The sequence below is a fragment of the Ictalurus furcatus genome, chromosome 28, assembly GCF_023375685.1.
Source record: "Ictalurus furcatus strain D&B chromosome 28, Billie_1.0, whole genome shotgun sequence".
Classification (NCBI taxonomy): domain Eukaryota; kingdom Metazoa; phylum Chordata; class Actinopteri; order Siluriformes; family Ictaluridae; genus Ictalurus; species Ictalurus furcatus.
Genome location: NC_071282.1, coordinates 14,202,916 through 14,230,047, shown reverse-complemented (window position 1 = coordinate 14,230,047; position 27,132 = coordinate 14,202,916). Strand labels below are relative to the sequence as shown.

The 27,132-nt window shown below is 38.5% G+C and overlaps 1 protein-coding gene across 1 annotated transcript in view; it reads left to right on the top strand.

Annotated features, from left to right (window-relative positions):
- The window catches only part of LOC128603390 (sodium/potassium/calcium exchanger 3), a 44,990-nt gene extending 20,431 nt beyond the window's left edge, over window positions 1-24,559 (top strand). The window contains exons 3-17 of the mRNA XM_053617775.1: window positions 5,519-5,595; window positions 8,643-8,717; window positions 9,134-9,218; window positions 9,813-9,916; window positions 13,708-13,782; window positions 13,973-13,998; window positions 14,337-14,390; window positions 15,928-16,070; window positions 17,306-17,475; window positions 18,383-18,587; window positions 18,708-18,874; window positions 20,040-20,154; window positions 20,863-20,975; window positions 22,713-22,778; window positions 23,058-24,559. Of these exons, the coding sequence (XP_053473750.1) occupies window positions 5,519-5,595; window positions 8,643-8,717; window positions 9,134-9,218; window positions 9,813-9,916; window positions 13,708-13,782; window positions 13,973-13,998; window positions 14,337-14,390; window positions 15,928-16,070; window positions 17,306-17,475; window positions 18,383-18,587; window positions 18,708-18,874; window positions 20,040-20,154; window positions 20,863-20,975; window positions 22,713-22,778; window positions 23,058-23,168 (1,586 nt within the window). The 3' untranslated portion in view covers window positions 23,169-24,559. The remainder of the gene's footprint in view (window positions 1-5,518; window positions 5,596-8,642; window positions 8,718-9,133; window positions 9,219-9,812; window positions 9,917-13,707; window positions 13,783-13,972; window positions 13,999-14,336; window positions 14,391-15,927; window positions 16,071-17,305; window positions 17,476-18,382; window positions 18,588-18,707; window positions 18,875-20,039; window positions 20,155-20,862; window positions 20,976-22,712; window positions 22,779-23,057) is intronic.
- The last annotated feature ends 2,573 nt before the right edge of the window (window positions 24,560-27,132 follow it).

The following is a 27,132-nucleotide window of genomic DNA, read 5'->3' as shown; positions in this document are numbered from 1 at the left end:
CCTGAATGGCAAGCATCATGTCTGGAGGAAACCAGGCACCACACATCACCTGGCCAATACCATCCCTACAGTGAAGCATGGTGGTGGCAGCATCATGCTGTGGGGATGTTTTTCAGCAGCAGGAACTGGGAGACTAGTCAGGATCGAGGGAAAGATGAATGCAGCAATGTACAGAGACATCCTTGATGAAAACCTGCTCCAGAGCGCTCTGGACCTCAGACTGGGGCGAAGGTTCATCTTCATAACAAAGGAGTGGCTACAGGACAACTCTGTGAATGTCCTTGAGTGGCCCAGCCAGAGCCCAGACTTGAACCCGATTGAACATCTCTGGAGAGATCTGAAAATGGCTGTGCAGCAACGCTCCCCATCCAACCTGATGGAGCTTGAGAGGTCCTGCAAAGAAGAATGGGAGAAACTGCCCAAAAATAGGTCTTGAGGCTGTAATTGGTGCCAAAGGTGCTTCAACAAAGTATTGAGCAAAGGCTGTGAATACTTATGTACATGTGCTTTTCTTGTTTTTTTATTTTTAATAAATTTGCAAAGATTTCAAACAAACTTCTTTCACGTTGTCATTATGGGGTATTGTTTGTAGAATTTTGAGAAAAATAATTAATTTAATCCATTTTGGAATAAGGCTGTAACATAACAAAATGTGGAAAAAGTGATGCGCCGTGAATACTTTCCGGATGCACTGTATGTGTGTGTGTGTGTGTGTGTGTGTGTATGTGTGTGTGTGTGTGTGCATGTGTGTGCATGTGTGTGTATGTGTGTGTATATGTGTGTGCATGTGTTTGTATGTGTGTGTGTGTATGTGTGTGTACATGTGTGTGTGTGTGTGTGTGTGTGTGTGTGCATGTGTGTGTGTGTATGTGTGTGTGTATGTGTGTGTACGCCGGGGGGACAGCATGGGGTTTCAGTGCGTGTAGTGGTGCTGACTCTGCCGAGGTTGGAGTGTTTTTCACTTGATAACTTAGCTGGATTCCAGGATGTCCTGCAGACTCTGCAGTCAATAACACAACATTCTCTCTCTCTGTCTCTCTCTCTCTCTCTCTCACTCGCACACACACACACACACACTAGTGTAATACAGATAAGTACTCACTCTGGCATTGTTTTTGCTCTGCACCCATCCACCCCACCCTATGATTATATCTTAAATCACATGAAACACACACATTGCTCACAAAGATTACACTATACTACATCACTGCTCTGTTTCTGACCCTCATCCAGAGCTCTTGGTTGGATCAGTTGCGAAACAACTGAAAAACACAGAAATAGTGTAAGCCAAACTACGAGCTGTTGTGGTCACGAGGCCATGCATTGCTGGGGGCTACGGGCACACGCAGCTCCACCGGGACCAGACTTGCATCTGATTGGCTACCGCTTACTCACTTGGAGACCTGATCGACTCGCACTGCACAGTGAAAGGATCGGAAGGCCGTGGCCATGGGGTGAAAGGTTACTGTGATGAGTATGTGTTCAGACAGGTTGGGCCCTGCGGTGGGCATGAGCCTCGGTTCCTGCCAGATGTTTCAACTGTTTTTTTTTTTTTCTTCTTTTAAACAAAGCCATGTTTTAACAGCAGGGCTCTTCATGTAGGAACATGAGAAAGGTTAATGACCAATACAAGATGGAATAAACCACAGATGAGTGTATTTTATTGTAGGCCTGCACAATATTTTTTTGTGTTTGAGTTTTTTGTGATTGTTGCAGCCAAAAAGGTTTGATTTTGCTGTGGCTTTTTAAAAAAATTGTGATGCAACTTGCGGAGTTTTTTGTGCTTTCTTGCAGAAAACTACTTCAATTCCCGAAAGTACAATCACATAAAATTGTTCTGCACGGCCTTTCACAGTGATTTTTGTTGGTAAATGAGACCTTTTAGGTGTACTCATGTTCGACGCACCTGAATCGATGAGCGCATTGACCGAATGAACGTTGTGATGACGTCACACGACGTATTTTGGCCCAAATCTGCGGCCATTTTGACAAATTGCAGGCTCCTCCGAATATTACGGAATTTGCTTGATTTTGCATTCATTTCTGCAATCGCAAAATTGTGAAAACGACTGATTAATGGCTAAAATATGACAGCGCACAAAAATGACAATGGCTAGACTGGTTCGAGCTGACAGGAAGGCTACGGTAACTCATATAACCACTCTTTACATCTGTGGTGAGCACAAAAGCACACAACATGCCACACCTTGAGGCGGATGGAGTACAACAGCAGAAAAACACGTTCAGGTTCCAGTCCTGTCAGCCAAAAACAGGAATCTGAGGCTACAGTGATAACAGAATCACAGAAACTACTTAGTTACTGATCAACACACTCAACTAGTTAACTAGCTGAGTGTGTTAAGTAATGAGGGATGAGTGGTAAAGCTATTCATTTTAGATGTGTAGGTTAGGTGAGAGCATCACTGCTTTAAAGCAAATAAACCACAGTCCTACACTCACTGTCCACTTTGTAGTCAATTATGTTTTGTCACTTGAGGATAACAGTTCAAGTAGGATTTATTGTGCAACTCTGTTAAAATAGGAGCTCAGTTACAGCCATGCAGTTTGTTCTCCTGGTTATGACAGGCACGGCCTTTCTGCTCTCTCATAATCCATCTCTCAAACTCTCTCCTGAGAGCTGGTGAGGAAAAATAAATATTTTTAGCGACTGCACTTCTCTACTGCCTGTCATCTCTATTTCTCTCTCTCTCTCTTCCTCTCTGTTCCTTCCTTTTTTTTTTTTTCCATGTGCTAACTCGAGTCCATGGGAAAAGTGCGTCTCTCCACCCGGGTTTTCGCTCTTCCACTTGACTTCCATAGGCTTGCCACGGCAGCCCATCGACAAACCAACATCCCCCCTGGGAGAGGGTTTCCATGGCAACTGCCTGTACCGAAACCGTTCGGCGAAAAAAGCCTTTCGTTCGGGGCGTCCAGGGTTTCTCGCTGCTATGCCCCTCTTTTGGCAGAAGGAACAAGAGAGAGCAAGCGAGAGAGAGAGAGAGGAAGGGGAAGGGGAAGGGAGAAGGAAAGAAAATGGAGATAGAGTGGGAGAGGGGTGTGATGGAAAATGGAAAGGATAAAGAAGAAAAGCAGAAGAGAGCAAAAGTGGAGAGAGAACAGTGTGCTGGAGCGGAGGGGAGAGGAAGGAGAGATAGTGAGATTATCCCGGGGCCATGTGGCATCCCTGCTGGGTTAATGTGTGTTTAAACAGTCTGAGCCACAAGAGTCCAGACTAAAGATACAAAAATGATCCTCTGTGTGTGTGTGTGTGTGTGTGTGTACCTTCATCTATACCTCTTTAAACTTCAGATTACTTCTAAACCCGTGTTCAGTCTCTGTATTCCTGTCTCATCGATGTGCAAAACACCATAGTCATAACTTTTACATAAGCGTATGCATGTTTTTCTTTCAAAGTGTCATCAGATTAATAATCATTTCTTTAAACTTTGCATTTGAATTTGAATCACTTCAGGGATTTAATACTCACGGCGCTCTAGTTAAATATCAGTGTGCCTTTAATGTTATATTGCGACAGACAGAGTGAACATTAGCAGTTTAGCAGTACAACTTTTGTGTGCTTGTATCATATAAATCATGAGGAGGATTGAGAATAGGGTCCATTTATCATAAACTTTCACATTTAGCTTGATTTTACATTTTGATTCTTGACTCTAACATTATAAAAACTGACCATCTCTCACCTTCATGCGGGAAGAATTCACAACTCCCAATTGGCTCAGTATTAACGATACGCATTCACTGCGTAGAGTATAGTGTAAAGATGTTGTAAAACCTTGGTAGTACATTACTGTACACAATGAAACACCGTTTGAGATTCAGCTACATAAAAACACAGACTATAGTAATGCTCTAATTACTAATGACGCATAGTCCAATATTAATTTGGGTTTTATAATCAATCAGAAAATAGGTCTGTAGGTTTAAAATATGTGACAGACGAGTATGCAATAAATGACTTGCATTGTATTATTTTGATTTATTTTATCATGTGACACAAGGATCTTCTGGCCTGAAATGTGCACTTCCCATGGTGAACAGCACTACGTGCTCATGTTTTGGTTTCCGTTTTTATCCTATCTCCACTCCCTGTCCTGTCATTGGTTTCTTCCTTGATTGTATTCACCTGTTTCGTGTCAGCCCATTTATTAGTTTGTCTGCTTATACCTTAGTGTTTTGTCACAAAATTTTGCCTTTGTTACTTTAAGTCAGAGTCTTTCTTGTTCTGTACATGTTTTATGTCATTGTACCTCTTGGTTTTGATCTCTGAATATAGATTATCCCTGTGTGATGTTGCCTGCATGTATTTTGACTGGGTCTGTGGTTCGATCCTGAGCATTATGTGCGTTGAAAAACATAAATATTTACAATAAAAAGTTTTTGAACTGGGAAATTTGTTCTGAATGCCCGAATGGAAATACATAAAGCGTAGTTCTTCCTGAAAATTATACCACTAAAATGCTAATATTTGTAAAATCTACAAGTGCGTTGCGTTGAAAAAAAAAATCATAATGTAGGCTGGAGAAATAAAAAATATAGATCAAGAATCAGTTTATAACACCATTAATGAAAATCCAACCAAATTCTCAGGGCTCTAGAGATTTACACGTTTACAAAATCTGTGCCCGAAGCATGCCATATCAGGCCTGAGAAAGTCAGGGTGGATTTTCATTTTGAATGTTTATTCCTCTATAGATGAGAACACGTGCCTGTACACAGATCACACTGGTGGCTCTACTACAGAACACACACACACACACACACACACCGTCTTCCCTGTGTGTGTCAGAATTCAGGACTGGAGAATAATATCGCCTCACACTTGAGGCAGAAGACAGGATTCTTGTGTGTGTATAAGGGAGGCGGCTGTGGTGCGGCGATGCAGCCTTGTTACGTATGTATGTGAGCCTCCGGTGGCGTGGTGATGCTCTGCTGCTAAAAATAGACCGGGCTCTCTACGGTCGTTAAAGTTCATTTTGTCCTCTGCCTGACTGCTGTTCTAACCTGCACACATGGAGTGCTTAAGGCTCCTGCTGTGCTTACACACAAGAGACAACACACACACACACACACACACGCATGCACAGGTGTACACATAACTAAGAGCACCTGAGCCACAGATAACTGAATTTACTTTCTGATCATGCAGTTTAGTTCAGCAAACTAAAGTCATGGTAAGATTTAATGATAATGATATGATGATATGGATATTTATGACAATTCATTCAGGTGTGCAGTGATATTGTGAAATTTTCATAGAACACTTGCTTACACCGGGGTCATACCTGAAGAGATAAGTCATAAACGTGTGCTACACTACAAAATATTGACACTTTTGTGTTAAACAGAAATATAGTCACCTGTGTATCATGTTTAACAACACATCATGCTTAGTACATGATCATCCATCCATTTAAAGAAAGATTAACTGCAAAAAAATATGTCCAAAGGGTAATTCTTCCTCTCTGTCTCTGTCTCTTTCTCGCTATGTCTCTCTCAGCCATCCATGAGTTCCCTGAAGATATCTTTACTAAGGAACAGAGGAAGAGGGGGGCCGTGCTGCTACACGTGCTATGTGTGAGTTCATCGCACAATACACTTCTGTTCAATACTTGAGGAAAAAAAAACAAAACAGTCCCTCTGTTATCAGAGATTCTATTGTATGGTTGGTTTTCAATGCATACACTGAGGAAAACAGAAAAAGCAAACAGCCTAAAAGCAGGGAGACTAAAAGCACTTTAAAGCACCTGAAACCACTAGCTCAGAGGTATTCAACTAAAATTTGTAACGGTCCAGTTCCTTGCTTACAGAGGTCTGGTTAAGCAGCTAACATGACTGAATGGTGACAGTTACCTTATAATGCTTAACCAGTGATGATTAAGTTATAAATAATGCTATAAATAATACAATTCAAAATGACTGTGATTTGTTTGACACTGAATTTGACTTTGGGAGAATAAACGCATACTACTTTATACTACTTTAAACATTCCGTTTTGGGGTTTAATTCCCACCTGTGTGCGCAGAGTTTGCATGTTCTCTCTGTGCTTCGGAGGTTTCCTCTGCGTACTCCAGTTTCCTCCCCCAGTCCATGCGCTGTAGGCTGATTGATTGCCATTTCCAGATAGGCTCCACCCAGAGAAGTAAAAAAAGTACCCCCTTGTCTAAGAGAATTATTTATTAAGCCACTCTTCATAGTTGGTGGAAGAGTGTAATTGATGTTGGTAAATGTACTCTCTATATATAGGGCACTGGGAAGATCTCTAACAGTATGCATACATCCATGGCTCCTGTCTCAAATCTGTGGCGGTCTGGGAAAACCCATCAGATCTTGCCGTGACTGAATTCTATTCTGAAACTATAAATATATTTCAACATAACAATGAGAAACTTTTGCCTAGGCTTTCCTCCTGCTAATCATATTTGGTAAGGAGCCAGTTTAAAAGCTGAATTATACTTGCTAGAGTTCGACTGATAGAGGATTTTACTGATACGATAACTAAGTTGGGCGGTACCTGCCAATAACCGATTAATCAAACGATCGTTTTTAAAACTGATACCGAATGAAAACATAACACGCAAAGTAAAATTTTGAACTTTATTACAAAAATAAACAGTTCTGACTGTACCATGAAATTGAAATAAATATATAAATAACAATATATATTAACTATTGATAAATATTAAAGTAAATAAACGATATACATCCAAAATGAACCAAAAAGTAACACTCCAAATAACAAATAAAAATAGAGACATCCAGAATAAATAATAATAAAAAAAACCACTTCATATAACACAAAACATTTGTCGGTGGTAGTTTTTATTTCGCGTCTAGCCGCTCCTGCAACTGACGCAACCGGGAAAAACTATCGGTGTGGATTTTTGCTGATAACCAATAGGTCTAGCAATCGATCATCTGTGCCGACTAATCATCAAAACCGATCAATCGGTCGACCTCTAATACTCGCTTTAACTACGTGTACACACGTTCAAGATGGCTGCCATGCATATCCTATGGTCATTTGGAGCATTGCTTTTTCACATCCTCAGTAATTAACATTACGGATCAGCATGGTGCAGTACCAAGCTAAATAATAGGGGCAGTATAGCTCCATGTGGTACTGTGCAACTGACTAAACAAACTAGTCTTGTGTCTCAAATTGCACACTTGTGCACTATTCTAGATGAGATCGAGTACTAAGACTTACTGCTTTTCCTGTTACAGTTAATATTTGAATTTTAAAAAAAGTTTTAAAAATTTTAAAAGTCTTCTGAATTTTCTAGATTACCAAATACATTTGAACGTAAGGTCAGAGTTTTTGATTCGAGTTCCCGATCCTGACAACAGTCACAGCGACAGTGGAAAGTTTCAAACAGAAACAGCTCCTCAGTCTGTTTGACATCTTTGTGCATGAAACAAATGTACAGCTCTACTCGGAAACCTGACACACAGGGATGTTTTGACTCTGATTTGAATCTGGTCTTACAAATGCGCTGGTAAAAACAGTCAGTTTGTCCAAAATTGTCTAAAACCTTGCAGACTAAGCGTGGTTTCTTCACACAGTGAACGTCACACTTTGATCAAGTTGCTGGATATTAATGTGCCATAGAGAAATGGACGTAAACCTCATCAGCTCAGTTTGTATTCGGATATGCGATGAGAATATCTCGAATGCTCCTGCACTGCAAATAGAGTGTAATCTTTAAAGTTTGACTCAAAATGCTGACTTGTGGTTGAGATGCATACAAGAGAGGAACGTATTTCAGTCCAGAGAAGTTTATATATAGTAGAAAATTTCACCATGTGAAGGCCTTACCCAGGCTGCCACATATATTCATTCATTCATTCTTTTCTTATTTAATATTCAGTACACAACCTTTTGTTCCGTACTATTAATACAATAAGAGGCAAGTCTGCAGCTTTGAAGTGTGCTTGGGTTGTTTTTTTTTAAAAAGATATTTAATTAACATTTCCCCCTTTGCTTTGTAGATAAATCTCGACTAATCTACACGTAACTTGGACTGTGATAAGGCATAATATATCGGTGAACTTGATGAAATATTTCAGCAATTCTCGCCAGTTCGGACCTGACAGTTCTGACTGTACAATACTATTACAGGCTTTCTGCCAAGTTTTTATACCAAGTTTTATTTATTTATTTATTTTTACTCCACTGACTCAATATGTTTTTCATTTTAACTTGTCAATCTTGTGCTTTGCAGCTTTGACATAGTTTTTACAAAGGCCTTATTCTGCCACAGGACCGTTTTAGAGTCTTTTGGTTATTTTAAATCCGTTGTTTTTCTTTCATTTCCATAATCAATGAGTCATTCGTTAATTTAATCATTCAGTTATACACTCATGTCATCCTAGCACTGACTAAAAGTTCTCCATCAGGGAAACCTGAGCACACTGCATGAGCACACTTTTCAGTTTGTGGACATATTTGTACAGTTTGTATAAAATTTCAGGTTTCAATCCATTTTGTTTTTAAACATAAAAACCTAGCACAATAAATATATAAGAAGTAAAATTCATACATGAGGACCCTGGTTATTTACTCATTTATCTCTCTCTCTCTCTCTCTCTCTCTCTGTCTCTCTCTCTCACACTCTCCCAGGCCATTTATATGTTCTACGCTCTTGCTATCGTCTGTAATGACTACTTCGTCCCCTCCCTGGAGAAGATCTCAGAGGTGAGAAGGCACAACGGATGGCCGCCATACGAGCGGCCACACAAAGTGATGACAGCTCAATTTGTTCCCTGTCCCTTATTTGAGATGTTAGCGCAACGTGTCACCAAATCCAGTTAAAGGTCTTGCTAATGAGGAGCATCTGGAAAGTGCATTTCCCTTCAGATCGGAGTGCTTTTCCTTGCCGGTAGGGCTTTTTCGACCTCAGATAATACTGCTTTTGTGGGGAGCGACTGCGCTGAAAGGAGCTTAGGCAAAGAAATGAGATTGAACAGGATCATAATCCCGTGAGATTTTGGGGTGTCCGTATGCTTTTCGCACCAAGTCTGTTACTTGACCTACATTTCTATCCCTGTGGTGTGTTTCGGATGCATTTTAGCTGCATAATCACCTGCTGTGTTTTTCTTCATCTCCTTCAGAACCTGCACCTCAGTGAGGATGTGGCTGGGGCTACATTTATGGCTGCTGGAAGCTCTGCCCCTGAGCTCTTCACCTCCTTGATTGGTCAGTTCAGAGGTCACTTCTGTGTCATTTCAATTATGTAATGTTAAACAAAGATTATTAAGTGAGTATTAACCAAAAAACCTTTAGTTAAAAGGGTCTTAACTAGTCTGGGAACTAGGCCACTTAAAGGAATTAGAACCAGAAAATGTGTTTGGATTTATTTCATAATTAATGTTTTTTTCTGGCACTTTAAAACCCCAGACTGGCACAGCGTTGTTTGTTGGTACCATAAGATCTGTCAAATTTTAGCCGTAGTGTCAAGTTACAGCTTGTATCACTAACTAAATATTTCCGTTACATGATAAACTATAGTTACAAATAATTCATAGAAAAATGAACAAATATATGCGTAATTTTCATTATATTGATGAGCTCATTGAGAATTAACCGTAGGTATGTCGACAGATTCTGCTTTACTGACTACACATGAAATAATAAGATTATAGAATCTGGAATAATTCAGTTAATCAATTAAGTGACGATGTAATAATTCTGATAGGTCTGGGTACGGCACGAAAGCATTACAAATCATGATGACTGATTCTGAAAGCAGGAATCCCGTCAATCTAATTATAGCCTCTGTTTGATTGACAGGTGTATTCATCACTAAGGGGGATGTAGGAGTGGGAACGATTGTCGGCTCAGCTGTCTTCAACATCCTCGTCATCATCGGAGTGTGTGGCATCTTCGCTGGTCAGGTAACTGTCTGTTCCATCTGTTTAATTAGCACACACACACACATGGGTGTAGGAACCAGGAAAAGTGGGCGGACGTGTTCCTTCACTTCTAAATACGTACATTTTGTCTCCACATGACAGGGTGTGCATCGTGAGCACCAACAGCAGAACAGAAAATAATCAACAGCAAAACAAAGTTCATGTTACTACCCTGAAGTTGATTCATTTCCTGTAACAGCACGTCTTAAAGTTTTACTTCTTTTATATCACGGCGATTTCCCAATGCTATCAACATATTTATAAAAGAGCAACATGTAGTATGTTTTATCCTTTTATAGTCACGCTGAATGTTGTGGAATATCTGCAAAACAAAAGCGTAAAACCCTCTATCCTGAAGACTTTCCTTTGTGGGAAAACTTAAATTTACAGCTTTACCTCTGAGTGTGACACTGGAGACTCCGTCCATGAATGCTAAATGCTCAGAGAAAACATCACCATATCACCACATATGTTTATAATCCATTTGTGTGGAGTGTCCACTTTAAAAGACCCTGTGTAAGTTCTGTAGTAACAAATGGTAATGTATTACAGCGTTAGTATAAACCCGTGATTTGTCTTGCAGTCAAAACTACTCTCAGAGCTCGCCATGTTTCCTGTTAAAGTCCATCGCAACCTCGCGACAGCTTCCCGTTCCAGCCATGAGAATGATTTCAATACGGTCTTCTTTTGTCAAAGGCATTCTTAAAGCCTATCTGAAAAATATATATTTTTGGAAAATATATTTTTGGAAGACATTTTTCTTAAAATAAAACATTTTATTTCTTCTATATGTGGAGACTTTTGGGACACCCTGTAGTGTGTCATGTAGACCACTGGTTTAGACAAATGAAATTTTATCATGCCATGCTAATAGTCCTTTATAACAGGCTTTAAAAATGACAGTCCCTGAAGCAACTGAAGTCTTGGAGTCTGAAGAACAGCCAAAAAAAAAAAAGTTACTATACTGAATGTTATACTAAAAGTTACTAAACTATGAAATGAAAAAAAGCTTTCAGCCAGTGAAAATGGATTCCTTGTTCTCTTGTTTTGAGGTGTTAATGATTCTTACATGTAAGCCTGCTGCCGTTTTTGGAGAAAATCTTGATTGACACTTCAAAGGTTGTGCATAGCTTAACCCAGTGTTTAGCTTTTCAAACATACTGCATACTGCAGTCTGTCACACAGAATAAGCTGGAAGATTTTGAGAGAATCACAAACTGTTCCAGCAGTTTATCTCAGAATGAATATATATATATAACAAAAGAATCAGGAAGTATAAAAAAAAAGAGAATGTGAGAAAATTTCTAATCTGCAATAGATTTATTTATTTATACATTTTAATGCTGGTGACTGCTTCTGTAGCCTTTACTGTTTTTCAGTCTGTAATTAGAATTTTTCCAGCAGCCACTGAGTTGTGACTGCTCTATCTACTGATAATGGCCCAGCGTTCTGCATTAGTTGTTAGTCTGTGGGTTTTGACAGCTTTGAGCTTTTTTCTAGCTCAGTGTTCATTTTCATTTCATAAAGAGCATAAACATGAATAATGAGGCTCCCACTTTCGCTTTAATGCCTGCTCGATGCTGCGAAGGTTTGGAAAAGTTTTACGGCCATTAGCAGAGGTGCGGACGTCTACAGAGTAGCCATAGCATTTATGATTTTCACTCTCTTTTATATAGCGGTCACAGGAAGGACAAAGAACGTGAAACGTGCGCATTTTTTTTCTGCCATTATTTTGGCTTTGTGCCAGGTTTATCTAGTTTGACTCAATCATGTGAGCCAATGGAATGCACATAGTGCAAGTTTGTAAATTAATAAATGTGAAAATAGGGTAAAATGAGCTTTGCGTCACGATTTAATAGATTCTTTCAGTATGTATTGTATACATCATAATTATATTTTGATGATATATTGAGTATTTTAGGCATAAAAGTGATGTTTTCCTTTCCTGTCAGTAATAAACTTCTAAAAAGTAGTTTTTTTGCTTGAAGTCTGTATACTTATTATTGGAGATGCATCAGTGCTGATATTAGGTATTGAGTAGCAGTCTGATGATTGTACTCATATACACAAAAAAAAATGCCTTGATACCAAATTCCGATAGCATGTGATACTATGTGACGTACAGCTAGTATACGCTGCCACACTAATCAACAGATGACGCTATGGGTGCGTCTCAGTTTTGCAGTATGCAACCGATGGACACTATACGAGTCAAAAATCCCATAATGCAACAGGACTGGTGCGGACAAGCTCAGGAAATGGCGGAAGACCACGCGTCAACAGTTTTTAAGTATTAACCCTTGGTTAAACAGGACTTGTTTAGCAATATCCGAATAAATTGTTAACTTGTTGAAGGTTTAAACAAGAAAACTGTTATCACAACCTTTTTTGTGATCTCCATCATGCCTTAGCCGGCCAAGCTAACGGCAACGAATTTACCTCAGTCTGTTAACCCCGCCCACATTACATTACTAATTCAGTTAACTTTCCTGAAGTGCATTTTGCCATTAGTACGGTTGCTTTAATCTAGTGGTCCCTTTAAGATTTTTGTCTTTATGACATCGAAGGTCACATGACAGTGCCAACATGGTGGATGTAATATGTCCGGGATTGTATTACATATTACACACATACTGATTAGTGCGTATTCTTTCAATGGCTCTGCAGTAGGTACTGCATCGAATGCAGTATGTACTGTCACAGTACATGATTTCGGACGCAGCCTATATGTCATAAATTTGTTAGCTTAATCACTATTCTATCATGGTACTTCAAGCAGGATCGTAGGCTAGCTAGTGGATATTTTAAAAATCATTAAACAAAAAAAGTCATTACCCTCAAACAAACCATATACAGAACATCAAATAATGTTAAAAATCGCGTTTTTAAGAAATCATTTGAGAGCTACAACAATGACAACAAGCTACTTACATTTGTAGAGCATCGATGCTCCCTGGTGTATGTTGTGGTATTTTTTAGGCCGTGAAGGTTCCATTCCTGCTCAGTAAACTATACAGGCCACTATATGAACACCAATTTAAGTACAGTCTGCATGAGCAATGACTTAAGTGAACTTAAATATACAAGTTTTAGGAGACCCCGTTACTCAATTAAATGGAGGGAACATGTTTACTCAATCATTTGAGTACAGACAACTTGTTAGGCTTTTCAGTGTATGTAGATTATTTCAGTACTGTTCTCAGTATCAGTACCAACAAACTTATATACTATATACTTATATACTTATATACAAGTATAAATACTTGTACTCGGTACTATATATACTGTACTATACTTGTACTATATATACTTATATACAAGTATAAATACTTGTACTCGGTACTATATATACTGTACTATACTTGTACTATATATACTTATATACAAGTATAAATACTTGTACTCGGTCTAAAAATGGTTATTGCAGTATTATGTGCAGTACAACATGGACATTGAGCAAGACTGCGAATTGTGTAAAGTATGCTTATATTTTATAAATACAAATATTTCAATACAAATAGTTTTCAGTTAAATATCGGTGTGTTTTATTATTTATGTTGTCCGCATGAAGCCAGTGACATATACTAGGGTTTTGTGGTAAAAAAGAAAAATAAAAATCATTTTTTCTCTCTTTGTGCTAGGATTTTCTTGTTAGCAGTTGTAGCACGTCTGCATTAGTGTGTATCAGCTGTCCTCTGTCTGACACATGAATGACCGCGAGTCAGCGTTATTGTGTGTGATCAGTAATGTGGATCTCGGTCTCTCGCTCACAGACGGTGGCTCTTACCTGGTGGTCTCTGTTCCGAGACTCACTCTACTACATCTTCTCAGTTCTGGCTTTGATCTTGGTGAGTGTGTGTGTGAGAGAGAGAGTGATAAACATCCCTGCGATTAAGCTGAACACTGGTAAAGCCAGTCAAATGTTAGATTATCTCATGAATAGACTACTGAGTAAACTGATTTGCTATATTCTATAATAACCGATGCTCGCTGTCATTAATTCGCTGCCTTTATTCATTTCCTGAACTGCTCCTCTAGGTCATCTATGATGAGAGGGTTGTGTGGTGAGTCTAATTACAGCCCTTCATTACTTTTACATATCAATGAATCTATCAAACAGGCTTATTACCTCTGTGCTTTGCTTACACAGAACAGCCTTCGCAATTAAATCAGTCACAAATTGGAAGAAAAAAAAAAAGAAAAAAAATTTGCTTATTAAAAGGGGAGAACGACGAATCAGCGAACATTTATTCCTCCTTTAAAACAGCAAGTGCAGTCATTGAGCATCGCTGTGGATCTTTCACACAGCATTTATCACGCTTTGCTCCAAACGAACAAATTCCAAATAGAGCATGTATCTGGCACTGAGCTCTATTTATCTGTCTTGTGTACACTCTTCCAGGTGGGAGTCCATACTCCTGATCTCCATGTACGGAGTTTACATTCTCATCATGAAGTGAGTCGATGCAGTCGTGTGGAGTTGAGCGCAAAAGTTTGCATACCCTTAGGACACAATGAAGAAAACAAATTTACACCAAGACGTTTAGGTTCTGGTTGACTAAATAAGGAATAAAACATGGCAGGGCGTGGTGTCATGGTGTGATACGTCTCCTCACAGAAAACTTCACCTCGTCGACAATTACACACGATTTTTTTTTAGCTGTTTATGTGTCAACCATACAAATCCCAGTGTTACTATAGAAACAATAACGCATTCGAATGAGGACATTAATATAAACTTGTGATCTGACCAATCAGATTTGAGAAGTCAGCAGTTGTTGTTGTTTAAGACTCCGGAGAGGAATGTGTATGAAATGGGAATAGTAGATGTGTTGCAAGTATTTTATTTTTTTTTTAAGTATAATTGGATGAATTATATCGTGTGCAACGTTGGAGGAGGAAACAGTATGTAAATGAGATTTTTGTGCGCGATAAATATTTCCAGTAGCTCCTGTGAGAAACTCCTGAAAGGGCAAAACAAAAACTCAAGTATGACACTAACCAAAGCAGTGAAACGATTCTGTTCAAAATATGATATAAGTAAATTAATAAAAGTATGTAGACATTAGTGTGTTATATTCTGGTTATTTTTTACTAAGGCATAATTTAGATCAACGTTCTCCTTATTAACTTAGTATTATATGTATTTTTGTCTCCAGCTGGTGGAATCAGGTTACTGCAAATTTAAAACATGCCCTCTGTATGTCTTAATTCGTGCACATAAATTCCGTTCTTAAGGTGATTTTAAGCCGGCGGTAAATTATAGGTCAGGAATTAATCTATTTGCGCAGATAAGGCGCAGATAAGGCATTTTGCACTTTTAGGTAAAAACACCCTAAATCACATATTCATTAAGGCGAACGTGCAAATCTGGACAACTATGTTGATCATGTGAAAGACACAATGCTATGTAAACCCTGTTGGTAAATAAGATTGTAGAATTTTTTTTTTTAAATCAATCAGGCACATGCTTTCACGCATGAAATCCTTTAGTAAATCATTGTGAATGAAGGTAACGAGTTCCTTCATTGTTACTATTTGTTACACAAACAGTGTCTTAAGATATTAAAAACAAAATATCAGTTTAATGGATTTGTATCTCTATTTCTAAATGTAAAATAATTAATCAAATAATGAATTCTCTAATAACTTCTAAACCCAAGAGGGTCTTTCTGACTCCTTGGTGTTTTGGTTCTTTTGAAACTCTTTTTATGTTGATTCTGATGTTGCCTTGTTGCAGGATGCAGCCACGTTATAGTTTTAGGGTCCTGGAATTGTATTTTTTGAAGATAATTGAGGTAATTTACCATTTTCAACAGCCAGAACTCATGGGGATGCAAACTTTTGCTCTCATCTGTACTATAATTTTGTCATTGTTGTATAATTGCTTCCATTCAGTAGTTACAGTATTGAAAGCAGGTTGCAGTAGTAGATTTTGTTTAGAGTCATTTTTCCTTGATGTGTGCGTGCTCACGCTGCTCTTCTGTGCGCAGATTTAACAGTCAGATTGCGAGCTTCGTGGAGCATCATTGCGGTGGTCCAGGGCGGTGCTGCCAGCGAGGAGAAACCCCTAGAAACGATGACACTGTGGACGATGGAGCCAACTGCAATACCTCCATGGTGCTTCTGAGAAAAGGTCAAATCCTTGTTTACACCTGCATTTTATCTTATTGATGATAAGGAGTTAAACACGGCCTCTTGCTATTTTTCAGTACTGTTGGGAGACAAGAGAAGGAAATAGTTTAATTTATGAACTTCATTTGTACTGCACTTTAAACCCTTTTGTTACAGAGAATAATAAGAAGCAATCAGTCTCTGAAATAATAGTTTACAAAACGTGAACTTGCCCAGTAAAATGGTATTCTTGACTATTTAGTTTTCCTGTTCTTCAGAAGAGTTTATGAAAATATTTTGAAATAGTATTTTGATTAGGTCACTTTATTACTGGGGAGTTTGTGCTGTTCTGGACAGGGACTCCACGCTGCTGCTGCTGCATCTCTTTTCCTAATTTAGTGTGAGCCAGTGTGTGTTTATGCTGTTGCATCAGTCTGTTCATGTGTTTTGTGTCTGAGTGTGTTTGGTGCTGTCAGCACTTGGTCGGTGTTTTTGGTAACAGTCACATCATTATCTGAGATGATTTCTGTGTGTTTGGGGAGGACAGTGCGTGGAGCTCTGGTAGCCTGTCATTTGTCAGTGTATTTTTAAAATACAAAATATACAAACTACAAATTTTAAAGTACGGAAATTTCTTGGCTCCAGGTATAAAGGTCAAACATACACTGCTTTTAGAACAGTACTGGACTGTTTTTAGGTCAGTCTAGATTACTATACTGTATCTCAGTGCTGTTCTCAGGTCAATGTAGGTTAATATATCTCGGTACTGTCCTCAGATCAGTGTAGGTTAATATATATTAGTACTGTTCTCAGGTCAGTGTAGGTTAATTTATCATGGTACTGTTCTCAGGTCAGTGTAGGTTAATATATCTCGGTACTGTTCTCAGATCAGTGTAGGTTAATATATATTAGTACTGTTGTCAGGTCAGTGTAGGTTAATATATCTCAGTACTGTTCTCAGGTCAGTGTAGGTTAATATATCTCTGTACTGTTCTCAGGTCACTGTAGGTTAATATGTTTCAGTACTGTCCTCAGGTCAGTGTAGGTTAATATATCTTAGTACTGTCCTCAGGTCAGTGTAGGTTAATATATCTTAGTACTGTCCTCAGGTCACTGTAGGTTAATATATCTTAGTACTGTTCTCAGGTCACGGTAGGTTAATATATCTCAGTACTGTCCTCAGGTCAGTGTAGAATAATATATCTCAGTACTGTCCTCAGGTCAGTGTAGGTTAATATATCTCTGTACCGTTCTCAGGTCAGTCTGGCGCTGCACAGCAGGAATCTCCAGTAGTGATGGTGGATGAGCTGCTGATCCTCAGGCCTCACCAGCTCTCTTTTCCAGAGGCGGGGCTACGCATCATGATCACGCCCCATTTCTCACCTCGCACCCGTCTCAGCATGGCCGGCCGCGTACTCATCAGCGAAGTGAGATACACTACACACCGTCAGTATACACTACACTCCATCACACACTCGGTATTCAGATGCCACTGATGCCTACTGGTCAATTTCTGATGGACGTATTGTGGTTTACATAGCATGGCACAGCCAGCGGGAGAAAAGCCTGGGATGTTTCTGACTGGAAGAAACAATAAGAAACACTTTTTTTCCCCCACAGGCTGTTTAAGATAAATAAAAGTGATACCAGTGGAAAACTACGTTTTCATAGTTTTAGGTTGCTGTCTGAAAATATGTATATGTTCTATATACAGGGGACCCAAATCACACCAGATTACTAAATCGCTGACCTATTAATACATCTATTTTAAAATATATTCCAGCAGTTGCCCTAAGCACATTATTATCTTCATGCCTCTGCAGTGTTCATTTTGTTTATTTAATTTATAATATTTATAGTATAAAATTAGGAATGTTTTACAACCATAATAGGTGCTCTTTAACAAGTGCGTTAATATCACCCGTGATTTTGAATTGCAGCCGACATTACTGTCAGAGCTGCTGTTGTAGAAAAATAAACAAAACAAACTTCTGACCAATCAGAATTGAGAATTCAACAGTGCTGTGGTATAACAATACCTTACATACAGTCGTTTTATTAACACTTTTCTACAGTCTTTCTGTTTTTGTTTTATTTATTTTTTTTAAAAGGGCTGAACATTTCTGTGAAGATTTTTAAAAAAACCTATTTTAATGTTTACCAGTCCCTAGTCCTTAAATTTTATGTTGGAAAACTATTTTAATATAAATATATATGATATGATACATATATCCGTAGTAACTAGCATGGGCATGCATGAAAACAGTACAGTATCAGCCTATCACCCTATTATTGATGTTACAAGTTATAGAAATTGTTGACTCTGTTTTTCAGAGACAGAGGCTGATAAGGGAATCAGGGCAGAGGGGAAGCCCAGTGAAGACATTTGGCTCGGGAGGGTTTGAGAACGGAGGGAGTGTGGAGAGACCCCTTCAGGATGGAGAGAGGATAGACATAGATGGGGCTGTGAAAACAGATAACCTTCAGCCTGAGGAAGAGGAGGACAGGGACGAAATCTTCAGACCTCTCCAAGTGCCAGGTTATCCCAAACCTCCTGCTAGTCATTGTGGATCTAACAGATCGAAGTGTTATTTTGTATCTTTATTCCTGACGCTGTAAATGAATAATTATTTGTATATCATGACTACGTGTTCACCAGATGGTTGTGCAGCCCGTGTTAAGTGGGTAGTATCATGGCCACTGGGTGTGCTGCTGTATTACACCGTGCCCAACTGCATTCTACCCCGCTGGCATCGCTGGTTCATGGTCACCTTCATCTCCTCCACGCTCTGGATCGCCATTTTCTCCTACCTGATGGTGTGGATGGTAAGAGAACTCAAATTGTTGTGGTGTTATCAAAATATCTAAGGTGCCGACATTGCAGTGAGGAAAAACAGAATGTTGGTCGACAAGACGGCTCATTTGGGATGTGTGTCAAGCAACAGTAAGAAAACAGTGGGGAAAAAGTCTGCTCTGACTGCTACTTCATAATAAGCAGCTCCTCCATTAATTTTTTTACTGACCAAAGAGAACACAGTCCTGACTTCTTGGTTTCTATTGGTTCTCAAGACAGAGGCTCGTTAATCCCAAAAAGTTGGTGCAACATAAAAACACTAACAGAAGAAAATGTGTCTTTGATGTCCTGAGTCCTTTCCCCTTCCGTGCATGCTGTCTGAAATTTATTCACCGCTGGTTTATCCAAAAAATCTGCAGGCAACACACTAGATAAAGAGCCAGGGGGGTGTAAACTTTTGAACAGGATGATCAGTGTAAATTGTTATTATTTTGTTTAAAGATCTTATATTTTTCATTTAGTACTACCCTTCAGAAACTATCTAAGATATTTACATGTTTCCAAGAAGACAAAATAATAGTAACTTACACCGATCATCCTGTTCAAAAGTTAACCCCCCCCCCCCCCCCCCAATGTATCGTGTTGCCTTCTTGAGCATCAGTGAATGTTTGCACCTTTTGTAATAGTTGTGTATGAATCCCTCAATTGTCCTCAGTGTGAAAAAATGGATCTCAAAATCATATAGTCGCTGATGGAAAGGGGTCAAATATGCAGAAGAGGCTGGAAAAGTAAAGAAAGTTCAGGACCTGGAGGATTTTTCTGAAGAACAGTGGGCAGTTTAACTGCTCAGGACAAATAAAGGACTCATGAACAACTATCACAAAACATAAAAACAGTCGTTGATCATCCAGGTAACGACACACGGGATTAAGTAAACTTTTGAGTGGGTTCATTTGTGTAAATTCAGTTAGTATTGTGTCCTGTGGACTAAATGTAAACATCTTTTATGTGAAGTAGCTTCTTCAGGGCAGGACTAAATAACAAACAAATGCAATTTTATATGATCTCTCATTCTTTTTTATTATTATTATTAACATTTTGCAGATTCTACAAGGTGTATGTAAACTTATGACTTCAACTGTAAGAGTAGATGCAACATGATATTAAATACTGTTATGTTAATATTTGTCCCTTCAGGTCACTATTGTCAGCTACACCCTGGACATCCCAGATTATATCATGGGCATCACGTTCTTGGCAGCGGGCACCAGTGTGCCGGATTGCATGGCTAGCCTGATCGTAGCTCGCCAAGGTACACGATAACTATGAATCTAATCCTTGTCTTCTTCTTGTTCTAGAAGTACTGTAGACATAGCATTACAGATACTTATTCACTTAAACGTCATTAGTTTCGTTACCGGAATAAAGCAAACGTCTTTAACTGCACTGAGCAATGATTACGAACGCAAAACAGTATATACAACGGTAATTATTTATTGTAAGATGTATTTACATTCACATGTGATGGATGTCAGAACTGCTATTTGGGCTAGTTTATTCTGCACACTGTGGGTCTCCCTGCCGTGGGGTAATCAGTTACAGCACAGTGATTGTGGCTCCAGAATGATAACACTGTGATAAATAATAGGCATTCTATACCCGACAATCCTTTATTGTGCAAAGAAGACTTTATAGTCTTTAATAGTCTCAGTTTGTTCATATCGGTAAGGTCAGTGAGTGGAAGGGTCTGCATGTGGATGAAGAAAGCTTTTTGAACCTTAAAAAAGGCCAAAAGCTTTCCCCCACCTCACTTTTGCTACCTAAATCTACACAAATAATCTCATAGCTTGTAGCAGAGCAAAACGTTCAGCTAAGACCAACAGGAACAGAACTTGAGTGTTATATAATACTGTGTGTAAATATAGTGTAATAGCAAGGGAGCAGGAAAGTCTCGGATGAATAGACATACAACTTATTAGAGTGTTTCTTTCTTTTGTGTGTGTGTGTGTGTTTGTGTCAGGTATGGGAGACATGGCGGTATCTAACTCAATAGGCAGTAATATATTTGACATCTTGCTGGGTTTGGGCTTCCCATGGATGCTCAGAACGCTGGTGGTCGAATATGGATCATCGGTGAGCACACTTTCGCTTCTTTTAAGAGCTGGGGCATACTTGTGAGATGTTTAAACAGCTATCGATCCAATTCTAGGTGGAAGGATATGAAAAAAAATATTCCTGTGTTTCTCATCCAATGTTCATGCACATCCCCTTAACCCAAACACAATCGAGCAGCTAAAACATGTTCATTGTCTCAATTTTACTCCTGTACTTTTACACTGAAGCTACTTTACATTTTCATTTTTACCTGAACTTCTACTTTATATACCGCTGGCATAAATCTTACACACATGTGCTGGATTATGGAGTCAAGAATCATAACCAAACCGGTTTGCGTAAGCCAAACCGAATTTTCAAACACTGATTTTTCTTTGTACTCGCATGCGTATGATGCTCACTCGTAAAAAAGTGCAAAGCGCGTTCCTGGCACAGCTCATTTGCATTCAGTGACGCCCACAAAAGCCAGAAAAGGTCCGAGAGCTGCGAGAGAGCGAAATGAGCATTGAAAGGAAAGGAAGAAAGGCAGAAGTGGAAGATACTTTGACTTACTTCTATGGCAATGCAATTATTTAGCAGTGTAACAGCACCAGAAAAAAAATACCCAGATGTTGAATTAGGTGTGAATTAAGTGAGCTGACATTTAAATGAGGGAAGAAAAAAAAAAAATCCAAACTGTACTCATGGACACCAAGCACATCCCACAGTGAAACTTCTATTTATAAATCGTTTTAAGTGTCTGAGACGACATGCGGGAAGTGTTGCACAGCATTAAAGGAAGATGTAGTGACAATCAGAACCGATTTACAACCCAGCTTTCATCCTCTGAAAAAATTCATACCGGTCTTTAAACATGTTTTACCTCATGAGCGTGACCTCAATCTTCCCTCAGCTGAGGTGTGTGTTTATGCAGACAGACCGGCTCATCCATCTTTTAAATGGCGGCATTACTTTTCTTATAACTGACTGACCATTTTTATTTGTCTTTAATTTATGGGTTTGTCTTGGCTCGCTTTCGTTATTTATGTTCTTTAATTAATGGCAATAATATTAAATGACTGAGCTTCTTGAGATTTTCTCAATGGTAGTGCTAGTCCCTGTCTTAATGAACTAGCATGAGGATGTGCTTTTGTTGGAGACTCCAAATCACTTCTATAAGTGGCTCAGGATGAGGGCTAAACACTGTAAATGTAATAAAAAGAAGCTATTTTTTTTAAAATAAGAAAAAACAAAGAAGCTATTTAAAAATGTCAACTTGACAGTAAGTGCAGTAATCCATGTAAATGATATGATTTGACGTCAAACAAGTCGAGGTCTTCCTAGGAGTAAATTTACACACACTCAGGTGCACAAGTAGGATATGAAAACTTTTTCCAACATTACGGGATTATCATGAATACCGAATTTCTTGTGTAAACGCTCATAGGAACGGTTTATGAATAAAGACGTCCGTATCCAGCTTGATAAGTGAGACACAATGTCGGTATGTCTTTAATGGATTAATTGAGGTTGGCCCCACATGAACAGCCGAAAGATCGTTGAGGTTACTGAGGATGGCTTTGGAGCACAATTCATATGAACAGTTATGCTAGCTATGATAGCTTTGCACTCAAGTCTCCATCAGTAAACAGTGGATCAGTTCAACACAATAGACTTCACGTGAAAACTGTAATGAATTTCCTGGTTACACGATTGCACAAATTTTTCTATATATCTATTTTTTCCTGTCACTGTTTCTTTTCCGTGTATTGCCAGGTGTTCATCAACAATAAAGGTCTGGTGTACTCGGTTATCCTGCTATTAGCTTCTGTCTTCCTCACTGTGAGTAACCCTTAGTCTTACACCCATACACCCTAGTTTTACTGTAATTAATGTCTTTTCATTGAGTTCTGTTGGGGAATTAAAAGAAATGCTACACATACCCCTAACCTTAACCTCACTCAAAGTCAATTTTTTTGTATTTATATTCCGATGACTATCCAAATGTCCACAGTAACCTCCACATACTTCAGATATATTCAAATATCCTTTTTGAGTATTTTGAGGAAGAAAAAAAAAAGGAATCCAAGTGTTTTGTTGTGCGCTTTCTCATGCGTCCAGGTGCTGAGTGTTCACCTGAACGGCTGGAAGCTGGACCGGCGTTTGGGTTTGGGCCTCTTGCTGCTTTACTCAATCTTCCTCCTCTGCTCCATCCTCTTTGGGCAGCTTTAAAAAAAAAACAAAAAAAACTCCTGTACATCCCAACTTCCATCCAAGTCCACCAGTCAAACCAGTTTAGTTCTCGTTTTGAGTTTTGATTCATTCACACTGGACATGGTGTTAACCTGAGCTGAATCTCAGGCCAAGCAGAGACAGTGGAGGAAACTCAAGAGGGACGGACGGACTAATAGCTCAGAACGAAAGATCCTGAAGCCGCATCTGTCCGGACGACAAATGCAGTTACACTGTACATGTACAGCTTTGTTTTTTTTCAGTTCACACACTGAATCATTTCAAAGAGAGTTCCACTTCGTCCATAAAAGCATCGCTGCCTACTCTTGAGCAGATAACACAGCAGTGAAGGTGATCGTATATTCTGAGTACAAAGTTGTAGCATTGCTCGTAAAAACCATCCATCTTGTTGGTTGTGGCTGCGCGTTTAGGAACATGTCCGTATGAAACAAACCAGCCTGGAAGAACAATGAAACAGCCTCGGAATCACGACACGTTTAGATTCGCTTTTATTCATTCAGAAGTTGCTTTTATCCAAAGTGGCGTACAAGTGAACTCACAACATTGTAGGACACAACTTTAACCACGGATATGAAACCAGTAGAGTGAGACCTGAAAACATGCCGAGGAGCCAGTTGCACCAGCCGGACGCGAGAGTGATTGGAATTTTTGCAAAACATAGTAGTGCGTAAAGTTATCGTAGATCAAAATGTATTGTGGCGTATTGTGGCAAAATGTATTGTGGCATAACCGGCCAATCAGAAACGTGATTCGACGTTAACAGGAAACACTACATGCTCAAGCAAGACGGGTGAAGAAGCAGGGAAGTGAATCTGTTAATATCGGTTTGATGCCGTGTTTATTTACATGCTCCGATGCCAGCATCTTATACCTGGTGATACTTCATAACGTCGGCCTAGCCTAGTGTGCGTTCTGTCGCTTATTAAACAGTGATGATGGCGATCTGGAGGTTTTTCCACAGGCTACAAATGACAATCAAAGCAAAAATATCGATACAAATAACCTGAATAGACATCTTCAACATCAAACTCCTACTATGAGGAGTTCATTACTAGCAGCGAACACTAACTAGTTGAGAAAAATGTCTAGAGAAATCAGCTCGCTAATGTTATAAAGAACAAACCTTGTAGCCTAAGTGTGTGAACACTTGGGAAACATAAACAAAGCTAAATTAAATGTTCAAACACGTGCCTGATAATTCATTCATTCGAAGTAACTTACTCATTTCGTTATGAGTTCCGGTATTGATTAATATGAAAAATACATGTTCTTGATCTGAGAAAAATCAGATTGATGCAGACCCATAGAAAAGTGGACAGAATCAATAGCTATGTTTCCATCCATGTATTTTTATATGAATTTTGGGATATCGCGTTAAAAAAAAAAAAAACACTGGATGAAAACTCCAGATGCAAATAAAATCTCCAAAATGTACATAAAATACTTATGCGCTCATTTGAAGTGGGTAATTTTTTATTCGGTAAGAAGACTTGAGCAAAAACTACTATAGAAACATATTTACTGAATGGATTCCTCAATGCGCATCAAAAAAAGTCACGTGACTTTGCCTCAGCGAATCGTGCGATTAGACAATCGGCTTGATTGGTATGTTTGGATAGACGACTTTGCACCAGTTTCCCCAGAAGCGATAATTTTGTTCTCTTGAACACGTGGGATAGAAACACGTGGGATAGAAGCTTTATTCGCAAATGTTTTATGCAGTATAACAATTTTTCGCATAAGTTAAAATTCGCATCTTGGATGGAAGCATAACTGATGATCTGCTTTTTACAACAAAGTGGGGGTTTTTATTTAAGGCTAGCGTTGCACCTACTATGGGTAGGTGTGAGTTTTAAGTTATAAATGAATATTATAACGTAACAGGGGGCAAAAAATTTTCACAGAACGTAATTGAAAACAAACAAACAAAAAAATCGCTTAACCAATTAATAAAGTTCTTTTTTCAGTTGCAGTGTATCGCCGAAACCTAAACATTTTCCCAATAGACCAAAATTCTTAAAGTATTTTTACAATTCTAGTAAAAGACAATATTTGTTAAAAAAATAAATACACATATTTCTGGTTAAATGCATTGTTTGGGTTTATTTATATCCTAGGCTTCCTATAATCAGAGTAGGCTATCAGATGTGGTTAATGTGTAGTTTTACGTAGCACCGTGGTCCTGGAGGAAAGCTGTTTCTTTTCACTGTGTACTGTACCAGCTGTATACGGTTGAAATAACAATAAAACCACTTGAACTTATGTAAATAACGTTAATACCGGTTCTTTTATTTCGTTTCCAACTAATATCGTGATGTAAATATCTGTTCCGAACAAACCAAAATGAAAAGTAAACCGTTTTGAATCCCTGCGTGGTAAGACTGCTCACTGAGAAACCTGTTCATTTTTAAAAGCCTAGTTAGTAAACTCAAAAGAGTGTAGGCCATTAACATTAAACTTGACTTCCGCTGGTGCAACCGGATGCAGGTGTTTATTGTATAAATGAAGAGAAGTGGTTTCAGGTCTTCTGCAGAAGTTCACCTTTTGCGTGCTGTAAATTTTTTCCTCCCCAGTAATAACTCTGCGTGTTGACTCATGCATGCACCTGCCAGGTAGGAACAGCTCTTTCTGCTCCAATCTCTCACCTCTAACGTTACAATTACTTCAAGTTGTGTTTGTATACTGTACGTAATCTTGTGTTCGTAAAGTAACTGTTTTGCACTGACTGTAGCAATACTTCAGAAGTGAGGACGAGGACGTCCCCGTGTGTTTCGGATTTTATTAGAGTAACTAGAGCTACAGAGATTTGACTAGTAGCATTTCCTGCACAAAAAAAGAGGCTCTTGGTTTGTTTTTTTTCTTCTTCACAGCTTTGAAACGGATTTTTAGGAAACATGACGTGAACTCTGGATTTTTAGCATTTCTAGAATAGCACTGTTACTATTTAAGTTTTTGCAGTGAGCGTCACTATGTTTGATAAAAAAAAAAAAAGTTTGTACGGGTTTTGTTATCCTGGTTGTGTATGTTTAGGTACGATCAATGTTTATATTACCGAGATCTTTAAATATATATAAGTGTGTACATTAAAAGTAAACACAAAAAAAGTCTTCTTTATTGTTGCTGAATGTTTACTAAAAATAAAATTGACATAGTTTTATAAAGAGCAGATGCCAGAACCTAGATTTGTGATGTTTTTAATATTTATAAAGACTGAAGAAAACCGTATAAAGTATATTGGTATAGTGTGATTTATGTTTTAGGGCATGTTTTTAAACCTGTGTTTGATGGACTGTGTCCTTACAGTAGGCTATGAGTTGTCAATTGGTCAACTATTATTAGTCAACTATTATTGATTATTATCCCCTTATTTGTCAGAATGTTTTCAGCAAGAGTTGGATGTCTTAGTTGTATATGTATATATTTATTTACAAATTATTTGTCTTGTTTCTTGATTATGGATTGTACTTAAAAACAAAATTCCCTAATATATGTATGATGTCACTCATGTTACTGAACATTGTTTCTCCACTGTATTGTCACGTTTATCCTCACGTGAGGAATATATCAGTCGGATTATTTTAAGCACACTATTATTTAGAAAAGGTTTTTTTTTGTTTTTTTTTCACTCCCAACCTTGTGTTCATTTTTATTTTTGTGCTCATCTGTGAAAGTCCTCATCGTCACAGGCTTTAATGAAAGATTCAAAGATTCTTTCAAACGGTTTCATAAATTTCACTTATGACACCATAAAAGAAAGGGAAATGTATCATGTAGACTCAAATAAAGTAATTATTAGAAACCTTTGTATGTTGTTGAGTGCAATAAACAAACCAATGTGCAATAAGATTAGTAGCGCTTGTATATTTTATCTGAGATTAAACACACTAAATTAGCTTTATGGGCACAACATTCGGTGAGTGAACTTAAGCAGTGCTCAGTATGT